The sequence below is a fragment of the Leptosomus discolor genome, chromosome 13, assembly GCF_034619465.1.
Source record: "Leptosomus discolor isolate bLepDis1 chromosome 13, bLepDis1.hap2, whole genome shotgun sequence".
Classification (NCBI taxonomy): Eukaryota; Metazoa; Chordata; class Aves; order Leptosomiformes; family Leptosomidae; genus Leptosomus; species Leptosomus discolor.
Window position 1 is genome coordinate 15,655,584 of NC_141403.1, and position 16,784 is coordinate 15,672,367.

Here is a 16,784-nt window from a genome sequence, read left to right on the forward strand (position 1 = left end):
GACCAAGGCACTTCACAGAACCCCCTGAAAGAAGGGTGGGGCATGAACAGCCTGGATGAGCTAACCACTGCACAGGGATCTCTGAGCCAAATAACTAGTTTTTATATATTACACTTTGCCATGGATTAAGCTGCTCTGGTATATCATGTCTTCCCCCAACTGCACACCTTGGCTGCAGTGAATAAATTTGTACAGGAAGCGGTTTCTTGTTGCTGTTCACTCTTTCAGTAGAGTACAACTGCTGTTCATGTTTTGGGGTTTGAGGGGTGTTTCTGGATTTTTGTTTTGTAACACGATAAAAAGATAATTTTCATGCTCTTCCTGGTCACTGAATGGTAGTAAGAAGAATTAGACTCACAAAGAACTACTTCATACTGAACCTACCAGTTTTTTGTACATACCACAGCTTGAATCACCTTTCCTGTTTGGTTTTTTGTTTTTAAATTGCAATTACAAGTAACAAGCAGTGAAGTTTTGTGAGATAATCTCCTTTCAGTTTGTTTCCTTGTGCATTTGCCAGACTTGTAATTGTCAGTGTTGCTGCTTCTTCAAAGAACTTTAGAAAAATTTGAAAGGATTTTCAATGACAGATCAAAAGATGCAACTTTGACCTCTCCGTGACAATAAGTGGACTCTTTCAGTGAGTCACTCTACACAACCACTTTTCTTACAATCTACAATGATGATTGTGCTTTGCAGTAGTTAAAACCATAGTAAGTTAGATATTCTAATTGCTGTTGCCTTTTTTTTTTAAGTATTAGAATGTACATTATTTTACTGAGATTAAAGTTACTTTATTATTTTCAGACAGTTCATTTTATATTACAAAAATCCTCAGAGGTCAGCTCGAACTCCAAAACCTGGTCCTTTGGGTGGTTCAGTCAGAGAAGTAAGGCCACCAGCTGGCTCACATGAAAAACGTCCACTCCTGAAAAATGAAACCAGTTTTATTAATTGCTGGTATTGTTATAACCACAGATCCTGTTTAATCACTGACATAGAAGTTACAAATCTGACTTAAGGCTGCAGCCACTTTGTTTTCTTTTGTTCTATTCATCCTTCAGACACATGTGATGCTACTCCTAAATCAAAAGGATTCCAAATTCAAGTAGTGACAAAGAGCTTCATATCTGAAACACAAGACAGGACTACAAGTTTTCTTTTTTATTTATTTATAGGCTGGCCAGGCACAACTGATGCTCATCCCAGTAATACCAAAGGCCATATCAAATCATATCGGTCCTGTTTTTGTTAAAGACATGTCCCTGTGTTTGGAAACCTTAACTTTTAAGATTATTGCTCTTGTATTCAAAAACAATTATAGAAACAATAGGAACAGGTAACACACCAAAGTCAAATTAATTCCTACATTCACACAAACTTTGGTCTAACAAAGAACAGTCAGAAGTAACAGATAAGAAATGTTTAGAAATAACCCTTTCCCAAACTTGTGGTCTTTCTGGGTTTTGTCAGAAATCAAAACAAACCAACAAACAACAGGCATTTGTTGATTTACAAGATCTAGACAAAAAGATCCAGCAGGTGCTATTCATTCACCTGGTAGGTGCTAAGCCAAATCAGAACTGATGTTTTCACATTTCATGCTCTCTAGTCAGTCATCCAGAACATGAAAATCATCAGTCCTTTCCAGTTCTTTTTGCCTTTGAAGACAGAGAAGGGCACTGAATGCATGTCATTCTGCTCAGGAATTAGTTAACGCTTTTTAACTGTAGGTTGTAAACTCAAATCCCTAGAACAGGAATTCAGTTTCTCAAAAGGACCAGCCTTCAAGTACCTGGCCAGTGTTATACAGATACAACATACCTTGGGCCAGGTTTGGGAACCTTGCCAGCCTTTAGGTCATCAATTATGTCTTCAATATCTTTGGGCGTCAAATCTTCCTGTAAAAAAATATTAAAATAATCATTGACAAAACAAAGAGTCAGCAATTGTGCTAATTGCAGCATTCAAAATTCATCACATTAGTGGCTCTCTTAGGTGTGATCCTAGCATAGGTAATTCTGATCCTGTCCATTAACACCCATGCTGGTTTAAAGAATTAGGAAAATTAAAAAGCCAACTGTCATTTCAATGTTCCAATTATGTTAAAACTAAGTGTTGATGTGGGTCATTTATAACATGGGTTTGTTTTCAGCTTCCTGGTGCACTGGTGAGCTGGATCACAACCTACCCACTACACACATGCCACTGCACACACTGCAGAATGGTGTCAGCTGTGACAAAAAAAGTTGTGGGTACAGTTCAACAGAATGCTGCTCAGAAAATTAACTGGGCTGTGATAACAAAGTATTTTAAAAATAAGGTAAAAGCTGGCTTCAGTCAATACATTAATTCCTTTGGTCTGGTGGCATCCAAGCGAGCCATAATTTGTTAAGTCTAAAAGCTCAGAACTAGTGTTAAACCAGTCCATACTTTCCAACAGACTGCTCTCAAGTGCTTTTAAAAGCTTACTGAATACCAATTTAAAAATTCCAGATTTATGGGCAGACCACCGTCACAAAAATGCATCACCCCACTAGTGTAAATCAAGGCAGCAATGGATATTAAAAATACACAAATACACTGTGGCACAGAGCAAGTGCTCCAGGAAGAGGCCAAGAAACTAGAAGATGCTGTAAGTTGTCCCTGGCAACAGGAATGTGAAGTAACTGACCAAAATGTCAGAATCTGAAACAAGTCAAAATACAAGTAACCCAGCAAAGAAGTTTGATCTTTTAAAGGGGAGGGTAATACTTACATAGTAATTGTCATTTATTTGTACCATCGGTGCGTTTACACAAGCACCTAAACATTCCACTTCTATCAGCGTGAAGAGTTTATCAGGTGTTGTTTCCCCAACTTTTATACCTAAACCAACACAGAACACTGGGTTCAGCAATGGTCATTGAACCAGACTAATGAAGCATGAGTCTAAGTACTCCAGTCTTCTCATTACTGGTATTTTGGCCTTAAAAACATTTGCATAGTTAAATCATCTTAAACTAGTCCAAAATGTTTCCATTAAAAGATTCTAATAAATTATGAAGTCAGTCTTCTGATAAATTTCTGAGACCTTATTTAGGGGTGTACAGGTATGAGGTATTGACAAAACCATGAAGTAACAACTCCAAGAACATTTTTAGTAATCAGTAGAACAGAATGGAAAAATAGGGAAAACAGAGCTTTCGTGTGCTGATACGAAATGCCTCAATATACAGTGTCGAGTACCGAATTCCCAAATTAACCACTGTTAGCTACAAATTAATAGACAACTTCCAGTTTGTTCAGTAACTAAGCCTTTATGTATAATCCTGAGCTTCCAAGACACATTACTGTTCTAGAGATACAGATCCAGACCTTCCCCACAGCACAGGTTACCCAAAACAACATCCCTGAGTCTGTTCTCGACAAAGTTCTCTATGGACAGAAGAATGCTGAAAAGTTGTTTTCCTCCATAGTCATTAGAAGTGGGGGAAAACTAATGAAAGTCTAAGTAAGGCCTGTGTCTCAGGAAGAGCTACACAATCATCCCTAATGCTTTCTCAAGCCAAGAGTTTCAGTTAAAATTAAGCTATCTTTGCAGCAACAAAGGCAAATTTAATCTAAATATGCCTTTTCCAGACAACAGATTATATGAAATGCAAGATGATAAGCAGCTGTTCTGCAGCTCTTATCACAGTGGTTCTTAGGAAATACTAGCGCAGCTTGTGACTTCATAGAAGGGGAAGAGTTGTTAGTTGCTGATCTTACCCCTTCTTCTACCCGTAACCACCCAACAAGGAGGAAAAAAACACAAAGAACCCACACACAAAACCCCTGAGTTCTCCTTGCATCTCATATGATGCAGCACTCTCAATTGACTTTTTCCATGGAGAATTCTTAAGTTATGTTAACATCCTGTTTGCCATCCAGAGGGACCTGGAACCTCATGAAGTTCAACAAGGCCAAGTGCAAGGTCCTGCACCTGGGTCGGGGCAACCCCAAGCACAGACACAGGCTGGGGGATGAGCGGATCGAGAGCAGCCCTGAGGAGAAGGACTTGGGGTGCTGGTGGGTGAAAACCTGAACATGACCCAGCAACGTGCACTTGCAGCCCAGAAAGCCAATGGCATCCTGGGCTGCATCCAGAGCAGCGTGGCCAGCAGGTCGAGGGAGGGGATTCTGCCCCTCTGCTCTGCTCTGGTGAGACCCCCCTGCAGGGCTGCGTCCAGCTCTGGGGCCCCCAGCACAAGACAGACACAGACCTGCTCCAGCGGGTCCAGAGGAGGCCAGGAAGATGCTCAGGGGCTGGAGCAGCTCCCTGTGAGGACAGGCTGAGAGAGCTGGGGGTGTTCAGCCTGGAGAAGAGAAGACCGGGGAGACCTTAGAGCGGCCTTCAGTGCTGAAAGGGGCTGCAGGAGACGTGGGGAGGGACTCTTGATCAGGGAGGGTGGTGATGGGATGAGGGGTAACGGTTTTAAACTGAAAGAGGTTTGATTGAGATCAGATATGAGGAAGAAATTCTTCCCTGAGAGGGTGATGAAGCCCTGGCACAGGTTGCCCAGAGCAGCTGTGGCTGCCCCCTCCCTGGCAGTGTTCAAGGCCAGGCTGGATGGGGCTGGGAGCAACCTGGTCTGGTGGGAGGTGTCCCTGCCCATGGCAGGGGGTTGGAGCTGGATGGTCTTTAAGGTCCCTTCCAGCCCAAACCATTCTGTGATTCTATCACCTTAAATAAAAAAACCCTCACAAACAACTTTCATGTAGCATACACCTTAAAATAAATAATCTTCTTTTGCACATTAAGTGCCATAGCATTCAGAGTCCTCTCATACAGACTGAGAAATCAAGTGCTATTCCATATAAGACTCAATTAGAATATTGCATTTCCTGGCAAATTGCCTTTAAAACCACTTTGAGACCATTAAACTGCACCCAAATGGCAGCCTTTTCTGCTCCTCTTTAAAAATAAAGAATAAATACCAGATCTGAAATTTGAAGTGCTTAGTGTCTATTAATGATTTCACTCTATATTTCAATACTATTGCTCTGTCCCCACTACATGAAAAATTTTACTTCAGTATCATTAAACAAAGGTAAAACCATTATAATGACAAATTTGTATCATACCAAGTTTCTTCTTAATGGCTTCTAAAATACTATCAGAGTCTCGCAGCATGCAAGGCGTGGTAGTGCAGACCTGAATATGGTACTTCCCAACAGGTTTGCGATTATACATGGTGTAGAAGGTTGCTACTTCATACACTCTCATGGGAGGCATTTCTAAAATTTCAGCAACCTGTAACAAGGGGAAAACAGACACTACATTGAATTCCCACAGGGCATCAGTAGAGGCCTTTCACACACCCTTTCAGTAAAGTCACCTGTCCTCTGTCTGCAGGAACGGGTAAGTAAGAGGGAGGGGATGGGTATCACAGCACAGCTGTACTCAAGTGCCAGGACAAGACACCCAAGTCACTCCGATCGGAGTCACCCTGCTTGAGCGCAGACCCCACCGCACCATGGACTAGCGCAGCGAGGAGCTCATGTCAGCTCCCCTCCGGCATCCTACCCCAGCTGGATGCAAGGAGGCGGCTGGGTTCCAGCTCGCACCGCGAGCTGCGGCTCATGCTGTGCTCCTGCTCCTTGGCTGCGTGAACCAACCAACTCGCACACTGCTGTCCACACGGACCCACCCACGCCTTTTGGGGAGGGAATACCTACAGGCTGGCACTTGGTACTCCCCTGACTGGGACACAGCAGATCTGTCTCAGGCTGTGGGACACACAGGGCTGGCCTTGGAAACGCCGTGGCTGCCTCTGCGGACTGGCCTCACAGCTAGTGAACAGGGAGTGAAGCGCCATCTCCACGGAGCCAGTTCTGGTCTGTGTCCCTGACCTCATTAACCTGGAACCCCAGCAAACGGCTCACGCTGAGAACTGCCTCTGGTTTTGCTCCCCTCTCTACAGCAGGCAAATAACAAACCACAGAAAACATGTGTTCATTTGAAAATCTTAAGATCATTTTAAATAGAGTATCAATCCAAAACGTAAGAGTCAATAAACAAAAATACTTTTCCCATTCAGTATTAACAGAGATTTGAGGCTTTATGCTACATTGTAGCAAGAGCAGTGGACAAAATTTGCCCTTCTCTAAATGTGCACTTAACTCCTGCAGTAGTTTCTGTAACGCTCACAATCCTCACTTAGCATACCTGATTGAATTTAAAACTTTTCACTTTAAAACTGATGATATCTCAGATTGTAACACAAAATATGATCGATTTATTCACATGAATATAAACCAGAATTTTTTATTTCTTGGTATTTGATTACTGTCATGCAGCCTATCACTCTGGAGCAGTGTAGTTGCTTGCTTATTTTGAAACACTTTTAATAAATAATTTGAAAGTCTTCCAGGAACTTGCTGTGAGGTGTTATAAACCACTCAGGACAGACTACACATAACGCTGCTCTGCAAAAGCCTTTCCAGGCCTAGAGATTAAGTACACTACACACTAATCTGAGAGGAGGAAAGCCCCACCTTCATTACCTTTTTTTCTTTCCCCAAACTCAGCAGCAAACAAAAATCTTTCACGTTTCTGTTCCTACTTCCAAGACGATTCTGGGAAAAGAGCCTATCCAAATAGGGCTCATGTAATTTTGTTTTGTTCTGTCTGTAGCTTCTAGCAATGCCCCAGCAGTATGGAAAGCACAGAAACCTGAGTTTTCTGCATCCACTTTCCCTTTTATTTTTTAAAATGTAGTCTCTCACAGGGAATTTGCACAATTCCATGCCACATGTAAATTCCCACATTAGTATGCTTTGATGAAAAATGCTAACATCCTATTAAGATAGTTAAAGAAAACAGTAAAGTTATGCTTAAAAGACAGTTAAGTACTAAATACCTTGTTCATAGCCGATATGGGCAACCATCCATGCTGTCTTTGGGCCAGATCTAGCACTGCCATGACAGCCGCAGACTTGTGTCCCCCTGGGTAGCTGTTTACAATCGCTTCTATTCGCTTTTTAAAGGGAAAGAGGGGGGAAAAAATAAAATCAGTACTGATCTAAAGACAAAGTCTGTGTATTGAACTTCTTTTGTCTGCATACCTTTTGGTTTTCAGGTGTGAACTCAAATGGAGTATCTGGATTATTTTCAGGACTATCTCTGTGCTTCAGGGAATAAAAAGAAAACATGTGAAAACGGGGTTGTCAGGAAATTATCCAGGACAGATTTACTGTTGTAGAACATCTTCTCATTAGACCGTTACAGCTCAGTTGCTTGAATAAAACAGATTTTATATAGTCCAGATAAAAACAGTATTTCTACTATTTTATAATCAATCATAAGTGACTAAATACCTCTGCGAAAGTTATCAAAACGATTGATAATTATTTAATCACTCTTTAAAAGAATGACTTATTCCTGTTATTTCCTACTGAAAAAAAAGTATTTCTTGAGGAATATGGTGGTGATATCAATACACATTTTTAACACTGTTAAAACAGTTCAGCAATTATGTTCACACTCATCACAGGTAGAAGATTACAAGTTCTCTGGTTAATACCTTAATAAACAGCAAGGGACTGACACAGCCACTCGTCTTTTTTTTTTTCTTTTCCCATGAGGTATTGACTGTAAAAACTTTAAAATTCATCAAGAAGCTTGCTATATAACTGTTTGCACATTCAAACATGCATTATTAACCCATTTTAACATATTATTTTGATTTGTAATGGATTTCAACGTTTTAATTTTAGATACAATTCTGAATAAGAATGGAAGAAGCAATATTTTGAATTAGCATTTCCAAAATAAGGTATTTATCATATTTTTAAGGTGGTCTTCTGGGGAAACATCATATTGAAATTAGTTCTTTTACTTTCAGGAAATAGAAATTTGGGAGTCTTGAAGAAAGTTACATTTTCCTATAATGAAATCTTAGTTCTGACAAAAATCCTTATCCACCAGAAAAACTTCCTGAACAGAATTTTCAGTTATCTCTAACGGGCTCATTATGGAATCCTCAAAACACTCATAGCTAAGTTTCATTCCAAATATAGTTTTCAAATTGAGCAAGTTTCAAATTAAATGGAAAGTTTGGGGAAAAACGTAAGCTATACTTGAGGCTTGATGTTTAAAGGTAATCCATAGCCAGCTAATAAAAAAAGCTTTAGAAGTATGTTTAGGAGAAAGAAACCCACTGCACTGACTTTCACTTTGATGGTTTTCTCACGTAACCCAGGGTGATCCTGCAAGTTTCCACACTGCGTTCTTACTAAGCAGCGAAGGATTTAATGAAAAATCTTAACACTGCAAGATACTTACATGCTGAAAGACTGCCACCAGTGCAGAACTTAAAACATGCACGGTCCATAGCTATGCCTGCATTTAGAAGTTTTAATAAGGAAACATGGAAAGGCCTGATACTTCAGTTACAGCTCTTGGTCTAGCGGGAGATTCCCTTTGCTTATCCCGTCTCCACCCTGGAGCAGACAATACTGCCATCACCAATGTGGGAGCGTGTACTCCTGCCCCAGTTCCAAGCCAAATACAAAGCTACTGTCAATATATACTACTTCATCGAGGATGACTTCCCCCTAACAACAGGGATTACAGAAAGACAACCGATTCCCTTTGAGCACACTAGTATTTTATTAAGTATGAATTTATTGCTTATTGTGTGGGCTACAAGATAACATAAAACAGCTTTTAGGAACACAATTGCCACTATTTTAGACTGACCCAGGCAGAGGATTTGGCTCCTCATATGTAGTGCTGGTGGGCGCTTTCTACCAGTTTTAATGAAAACTCTCAAAAAGAGGCTGATAGAGGAAAAACTGACTGGAAATACTGTGCAACTTTCCCCCCGCCCCCCCCTTACAGACCTGTTCTGTGTTTTAGCTGCACAGATCAAATCCATGATTCATGATAAGTTATTTCCATAGCTTAACTTTTCCTTCTCAAATCTGCATGCCTGTTTTATTTCAGACTGCTATTTTGCCTTCCATAGCTATTCTACTTGATCTCCATTTCTTTTGCAAATAAGTCTATTTGATTTATTAAAATCTCCCTCTTTGTCTAGAACAGCTGTTCTTTGCAGTGTATAATCTCTAAACTGATATCCTTACATACTCTACACGTGAAGAGGAATAATGGAGCCACAGTTTGTCACACAGTTCTGTGCAGCAAGGCTCCAAGACACATTGTAAAGGCCACAGCACAGGTGAACACTAAATAAGATGCCCCCTTTCTGTTTTTTATTTTCCTAAATGGGCTTCATCTAATTCTGTGCTGTGGAGAGTTGGATAGTTTTCAGTGAGAGCTTACCAAGTTCTAAGGAATTTGTCGATCACATGTTCCCTAATCTTCCGTTTGTCTGACAATGCACCACTTATCTGAGACTTGCATGAGCTGATTTGCTCCTGAATGATACAGGTGCATTTCTGCCTTTTTTTAGGATGCAGATTCTGGAGAGCAAGATCAGAATTACGGACATGGTATTGGAATGAACACTGTTAAAACCACAGAGCAGCTGAGGTCGGAAGGGACCTCTGGTGGAGGCCACCTGGGCCAAACCCCCTGCTCATAGCTACTCAGAGCAGGTTGCCCAGGACCATGGCCAGATGGCTTCTGAACATCTCCAGCATGGGAGACTCCACAACCTCTCTGGACAACCTGTGCCAGGTCACCCTCATGGCATTTCCTGACATTCAGAGGCCATTCCCTCTGGTCCTGTCACTGGGCACCACTGAACAGAGGCTGGCTCTGTCCTCTTTGCACCCTCCCTTCAGGTATTTATAGATATCAGCAAGATCCCCCTCGCGCAGCCTTCTCTCCTCTAACCATTCCAGCTCTCTCAGCCTTTCCTCTTTAAGAGACACTCATAAAAAGAAACCAATATATCAAGGCTTCCTCCATACACAGAACTAAGTACAAACAATTATGTCTGTACCCACTGCAGCAATTTGTTGAGAAGCAAGGTCAAACTCTACCCACCCATTTTTTCCAGTTCCCTGAAGTCTCACACAATACGCTGTCACTCCATGCATAGCTGGGCTGTGTCACACGTGTCTCGCAGCATTCAGCCAGACCTACTTGAAGTGCGAACTGAACCACTGCACTGGTGAGGCCTACCCAAGCCACACTGTCCCGCAGATGACAGCCCTCTCCCACGGAAGGTTCTCAGGCTGCTGAGTGTTACCTCACATTTTTTATGCTACACCCACCTGAGCCATTTTATTATTCTTTTTCAGTGATCTATTCATCTGTCTTGACAGAGAGAATTGTTAAACAGCACTGAAGAATTACAGCAGAATAACTAGAATAGTTCAGCTGTCATGTATACTGCAAAAAAGTTGGCCTGAAACTTGACCTATGCCCTGTGGTAAACACCTGTCCAAAACACTGTAAACCAAAAGGAGAGAACTGTGTGGTCTGCAGGGGAAAAGGTGTTTAGGGCAACAACCTGTTAAGAGTCCGTATCGAATCAGCAATTAAAAGAAATGTATTACTTCTCCAAAGGGAAAGTACCCTGCATTCACTGTTCCATCAGAACTCAAGATATAAACCTCTCAGATGAAGAATGGGGGAAGTGCTCTCAGACTCAAGTATTTCACTGACCATCTTCACAAGTAACTAAAACTATAATACAGAATTTCTTGTAGCCTTCTGCACTTTTCAGCTCCTAGTAAACATGGCTAGACCTGGACCTAAGGGTAATTCTGCAGCAAATTTTAGATATCAAGAAATTGCACCTGCAAAAAGTTTTGTAAGCTTCAATTACAAACTCAATTAACTCCAACAAAAAAAAAAAAAAAGGAAACAAGAACTGGTTTATAATGAAATAAAGTTTAAGCAAAGTCTCACCTGCAATCACACACAAATGCTGCTAACACCACCAGTACTAAGAGTTTTCACTATATAAGTAAACACAAGGCCAAAAACTAAAATAAAACCTTTTGATACTCCATCACAGCTCTAATAAAAACTTCTACTGAAAAAATGGTTCTTTGTAAATGCCAGCAGGCTTCTATCGCAAAATTCTGCCCATCAGATGCTTTTAAGCAGATTAAAAATCCTACAGAAACTCTTCTTACACATACCCCTTACAGCAAGGCAGAAAATTACTTACCACAAATAAGGCTCCTCCACTGGCACTGCACACTGCTGTCCTATGTAGGTATCGGATTTGGCTTATCTGCACACACAGTGAAGCAGACAGTGTTAACAGTTCCCATACTGCTAGTGGCTGCTTTCAGCTCGATTTCTATTCTGATTGTAAGCTATTCATGCTACTGTCATCAGTAATAAATTACGAAGGGACTATTATGGGCTCTCCTGTACTATTAGAAGAGCAAATCTCTTAACTCACCTCGACCATTTCAGACAATATAGAAGTTAAAGGATTTAACTTTGAACAGGTAATAAATACTCTGCCGCAGCTTAATTTAAGTGCCTCAAATACAAATTCTGATCAAACATTTCATGAAGATTTTTCCAATTTGTTACTTTATATCATGTGTGCTTTAAATCTGAAGTCTGCAAAAACTACCATTGCTACTGAGGCTCTTCTCTAGTAAGCACTGGCAGGCTGCTTCAGCTTCATCTAACTGAACAGCGAGATCAGGCTTAAGAGGACAAATGTAAACATAAACCTGAAATACCAGCAGAACACAGACCCATATGCAAATTCTGTTCAGCTATTCTCTGGACCTGTCACACCAGAACAGAACAAGATTTCTAGATTCCGGCCAGTGTTACTAAGATCATCTGATAGTATGATCTTGTCATAAGTGATCATTCTAGATCAGATTAAATTTTATATTAATTTTATATTGAATTCTAGATCAATTTTGAGATTTCCTAAAGTAGAAGGATAGCATATTAAAAAAAAAAATCCCTCCTAACTACTTAATTCCTGTTACTGTACAAAATTTGTAGGACTTCAAGTGGATCAGCATCAAACTAGCAAAAATACAGTCACCGAGTCAGATCCGAAATCCAAGCGCAGGTACGAGGGAACTACAGCCCCTGCTCTTCTGTAAGAGCAACCTGGCCGGCTCCCTCTTTTCAGCAGTTTCACCTGCAGCACAGTCTCACACGATGGCTGCGGTCTTGCCCTGACATGTGGTCAGTCCTTCCAGGAAGCACTGGAGTTACTGCCCAGTTATGCCTATTATGTTCCGTGCATCTATTTCCTCTTTGCTGTCCACTTCTGGCTCACCTGAAAGCAGCAGCCAGGAAAGCAATTCGTCTGCCATTCTGTGTCAGAGGCCAAAATGGACCCTGGGATACATGGGTAACTCTGTGGCCCGCACATCGTTCCTGACTGCCACCTCTTCCAGGAGGCTCTCAGTCCATTGTCTTTATCAACTGACAAGAAGCACAGCAAATGAACTGCACTAGCAGGCCAATTTCGCTGCTCCCAGTGAGCCAGACAGCATACAAAATTCAGGCAAAAGACTTAAAGTCTAAGTAGAGCATGTAAACAACAACTGAAATCGTGCAGCCAATGCTGAAAGGAGCACATAAATGTGTAAATTCCAGATCTGAAGAACAAATAGGGTGAGCCCCCGTTTTTCGTACTGGCCTAAAGGATTTAAATTGGTGTCACGAGCTGACTCAGGACTGACAAATTAAGGGCCTTCTTTCCAACTGTTAGTCTTACGTACATAGGCAAGCCGGGAATTTTACGTCCGCTTGGGAAGCTTCCCCACAAGCACCGAGCAGCTACTGCTGGATGCGGGCAGTGCACTTCCAGAGCCGGCAAGCTAACTCCGGCAAGCTCCGGGACCCCGAGGGCGAGGGAGACACCCGGCAGCGACGCCCTCCCACCGCCTGCACCCGCCCGTTGTGCCCCGCGGCGGGCCCCGGCCGCCCGCCCACTGCGAGGGCAGCACCGCCCGCCCCCTCCCCGCCGCGGCCTCCCTCCTCTCCCGCGGCCTCCTTCCAGCCGAGCGGCCGCCCTGCCCCGGCCGGCGGGGACAGACGCATGGCCGCAGCCGCCTTCCCCTTACCGAGCGTGCAGCCACGGCCCGCAGGGGAGCGCACAGGAACATGGCGCTGGCGGCAGAAGCGGCGGCCCCGCGACCCCCGTCCCCTCTCCTTGAGGCCTGCGCTCGCCCTCCGCGCAGCAGCAAGGAGACCCCGCCCCGCGCATGCGCCCGCTAGCCGGCCGCCTGCCCCGGCGGCAGCGGGCTGGCTGAGCGCATGCGCGGGCTGTGGCGGCGGCGGCGGCGGCGGGGGTAGCTGCTGTTATGGCGGCTGGCGCGGCGGTGGCGGTGGTGACCGCTCTGCGATGGCGGTGGTGACCGCCCTGTGGTGGCCGTGACCGCTCTGCGCTGGCCGGAGTCGCGGCGGCCTCTGCTCTGGAGGGAGGAGCCGTCCCGACCGCCCCTCCTACAGCGCTGCCCTCCTGCCCTGCCGGGCGCGGGAGGTTCGTGCCGGGTAGCGAAGCAAATCAGGGGAAAATTCGGAAACAAGTGTCTGTAATAGACAGGGGGAAACGGCAGAAACTGGTGAGGGCTTTGTGGTCCTCCGTTTTCTTCCTTTCTACCCGGTTCTGTTGACGGGGGTTTTCCTGTTTGCACTGCTCGCATCTACGTTGTGACCTCCCGTGATCACGTCCTCTCGGCCTCTGATAAACGTCCTCGTTTTACAGCGTCATTGCGTTAATGCAGTACAAGGGGTGGAGCTGCACAGGATCCAAGTCACAGGCTCTTCCCTGGGTGCAACAGGTTGTTGGGAGCGTCGGTCTTGGGTCCATCCCTGTGCAGAGCCCTGATCCTTCAGGCCTCGGATCTTTTTCACTGTAAAATGAATTCACATTTTTCAAATAACAGTGAAGAAGGAAGCATTCTGTGCCCATGAGCACTCAGCCTTGCAGGTTTGCAAAGCATCAGCTGATGGTCCAACACCTCTTGCCGTATCCTCCTGCCCTCTTGAGGATCTCCCCTGCGCTCCCCTGCTCTGGTCTACCGGGCTCTCAGTGATGGAGCCTTGTTGAATTCATGCAGTGTGCAGTGAAAATCTATCCACACGTATTTTACTTTTAATATTTTAATTTTAAATTGTGGTGGTCTGCTAGTTGGCGCTATGACTGTCAAGTACGTTTAGTAAATATATAATAAAACATTCAACTTCCCTTAACAGTGTTTTCCTTCATCCAAAATGTTAACTTATTTTTCATCTGCTAGTTTATGTTGAGAGACCCTTTTTTTACTCCATATAAACATTCAAAACCACAGAATTCTAACTACACTTGAGCAAACTGAATTATATTAACAAAATTTCATGGCTGCATTGTGTATTTGTACTGATAAAATCACCCATCAGTGCACTTGTTGGGACAAGGGCAGGTTAGACAGAACCCCAGTGGCTCTGCTGATGTAGTTGCACCTGGAGGGCTCGTAAAGAGACAAGAGCCCTGGAACATCTCCACAGATAGCGCTAGACAAAGCCCAGAACACTAAGCAATGCACGTCAGCACAATTTAAGATACTTACTGCTCTTTCAGATAATTGTGTGTATATGTACACAACCATGTATATATGTGCACATATGTATTTGACGACTGTTACTGTAACTAATGTCCTTTTAACAGTATATTTTTAATTCACACCGATCAGGTAGGATGTGGTACTAGCTCCCTGGTTAGATTACTGCCTTTTACATTTGGGTTTACTTTCGTCAGTGGTTGTCTTCCTGCTCTTCATTTCCTCAGTGCTGACAGCTACTATCAGCGTTTGTAATACAAGTACTGCTACCAGTATTTGATATTTTCATTGATTTGTTTTCACTGATTATTTAGTCGCTTATAAACCTTATTTCTATCCTTGTATACTACCCTGAGGTGAATTCTTAAAGCACTTGAAAGACTGCGTAAAGCAATTATTCAAGCACAGGTTACAGATTCCATTGCTAAGCCAAATGTTTACATCCTGTTGAGAGTCAGCCCTAGGCATACAGTCTAAGAATAGCAAGGGCCATGTATGATTAGATTCAGGGCCTGTTCCTGTGCCGTGAAATTCATAAACATCCATTTTTATACTATAAAATATGTAATCACAGTAATTTATTAATTATATGTTAGCCCACTACACATTTTTCAGTTGGATTTCATAAATGTGTCAGTAGACAAGGAAAAAGAAAGGCATTCGGAGGCATTTGCCATTTGAACTCAGTCTGTTTATCAGATGACAACACTGTAAAACCAGCGTGGCCTTGAGCAGGAGTCCAGTATCCGCAGGGATCTGCAGCCAGGCCCATCGCTTCGTGAGTGCTGCCTGCTGCACGCACGGAACCGAGGTGCCGGAGTCCGGCCCAGGCGGGCCCAGCGCCGCCCCGCAAAGCCCGTGCGTGCCGCTGCTCGCACCACCGGCACTCCCGACGGGCCTGGTACAGCCCATGGCGGTTTCAGACGGCTCCTCTTCCCGTGTGACCGTCAGTGAGGGAAGCTGCGCTCAGGAGAATGAGGCTTCCGACACCGGTCTGGAAAGGCAGCAGAGGCTGGACTTGTGCCCGTGTCTCCCAGAGGGCACGTGTGCAAGGGCGGGTGAGAAATGGCCGGACCGCTTCTTCCTGTGACCTCGCACCCTGTCCCCAGCAGCCTTGGAGCTCTGCGTGAGAGATGGAGAATACTATGGTTTTCTGCAAGTGTCGGCTAGACAATTGTTCTTGCGATCAAATAATTATTTACTGTGTTACTGGATTTCTTTATTAGTATGTATTATGCCAAATAATTGCTTGCAGGCTTTTGTTTTAAATGGAAATGCACTGGGGATATTTAATGGCTGTTATATTACTCTACATCTTGAAATACAAAAATAAACAAACCAGCTTTCATTAATCTTCCATCCATTATTCATGTACAGGCATTCACTGTATATTTGCTGACACTCAAAAGTAGTACTTCCAGCCATAGCAGTACAAGTAATAGTAACCAATCATACTTGAAAACATTCCATTTTAATTATTTTACGATATGTGCTCTAACATTAGGTGATATAAATAGTAAGTAATTTGCAGAGTAGGGGCTGTGAATGTTGGCAAGCCATTTGAAGAGATTCTTCCAAAAACAGGTGATCTGGAGAGAACATAAATACCATCAAATGGTACAACAGGCTTCATATCACATTAAAATACCTTCAATCAGCTCTGCTGTCAGCTATGTGAAGAAGAAAAAGGCTCTTAAGATCTTTCTGAAACCTCAGTATTACACATTAGTACATTCATATTTAACCAGTACAGTGATCTATTTTAGGAAGTGGGAAAACACAGGGGACAAACAGAAGAGATCACATTAAGTAATTAAGACCTAAAAACATGGGAAAACAAAGCATTCTCTGTTGCAGTCTTTACATTGCAACACCGTACAAAAACACGGCTTACATACCCAGGAGTGTCTCAGATGAAGAAGTATTGCTATCTTTGTGATAGAGTAGATTTAATTAATAAAAAAATCTTACGTACTACAGAGCAGAATTAGCGTGAAGTATGATCTGAGGCCCTTTTCAAGTAAAGTAGAGACAAAGCAGGCAATTAACTGCCTGCTCATTTAACACACTCACCTGAGAACTGTAAATACTAGAATGGGTATTTATCAGCATCATAGAAGGAACTCCTCCAGCAAAAGGTGACTGTATGGGTAGTGTTGAGGTTGTACATGGAACCACTTCTGCAGAACATTTTTCTTCAGCGAAATAACTGCAGAAGAAGAATAACTGTGGACTGGAAAGAAAATGAGCAGGTACATGGAACATGGGAAAACCCCAACCCACAGTTCCTAGCCCACAGTGCTGAA

General features: G+C 43.1%; 1 protein-coding gene across 3 annotated transcripts; it reads right to left on the bottom strand.

Annotated features, from left to right (window-relative positions):
- Positions 1 to 769: 769 nt before the first annotated feature.
- NDUFV2 (NADH:ubiquinone oxidoreductase core subunit V2) lies at positions 770 to 13,072 on the bottom strand. 3 transcript variants are annotated; one of them, XM_086472770.1, is made up of 8 exons: positions 13,000 to 13,072; positions 11,115 to 11,180; positions 7,090 to 7,152; positions 6,885 to 7,001; positions 5,107 to 5,275; positions 2,759 to 2,868; positions 1,825 to 1,901; positions 770 to 928 (listed from the first exon to the last, which is right to left on the bottom strand). In XM_086472770.1, the coding sequence occupies exons 1-8, from the start codon at positions 13,039 to 13,041 to the stop codon at positions 835 to 837; spliced, it is 738 nt and encodes a 245-aa protein (XP_086328896.1). In that variant the 5' UTR covers positions 13,042 to 13,072; the 3' UTR covers positions 770 to 834. The 3 variants fall into 3 exon arrangements, with proteins under 3 accessions (XP_086328896.1, XP_086328897.1, XP_086328895.1); XM_086472771.1 differs by lacking the exon at positions 7,090 to 7,152; XM_086472769.1 differs by lacking the exons at positions 11,115 to 11,180; positions 13,000 to 13,072 and adding an exon at positions 7,548 to 8,839.
- Positions 13,073 to 16,784: the final 3,712 nt, after the last annotated feature.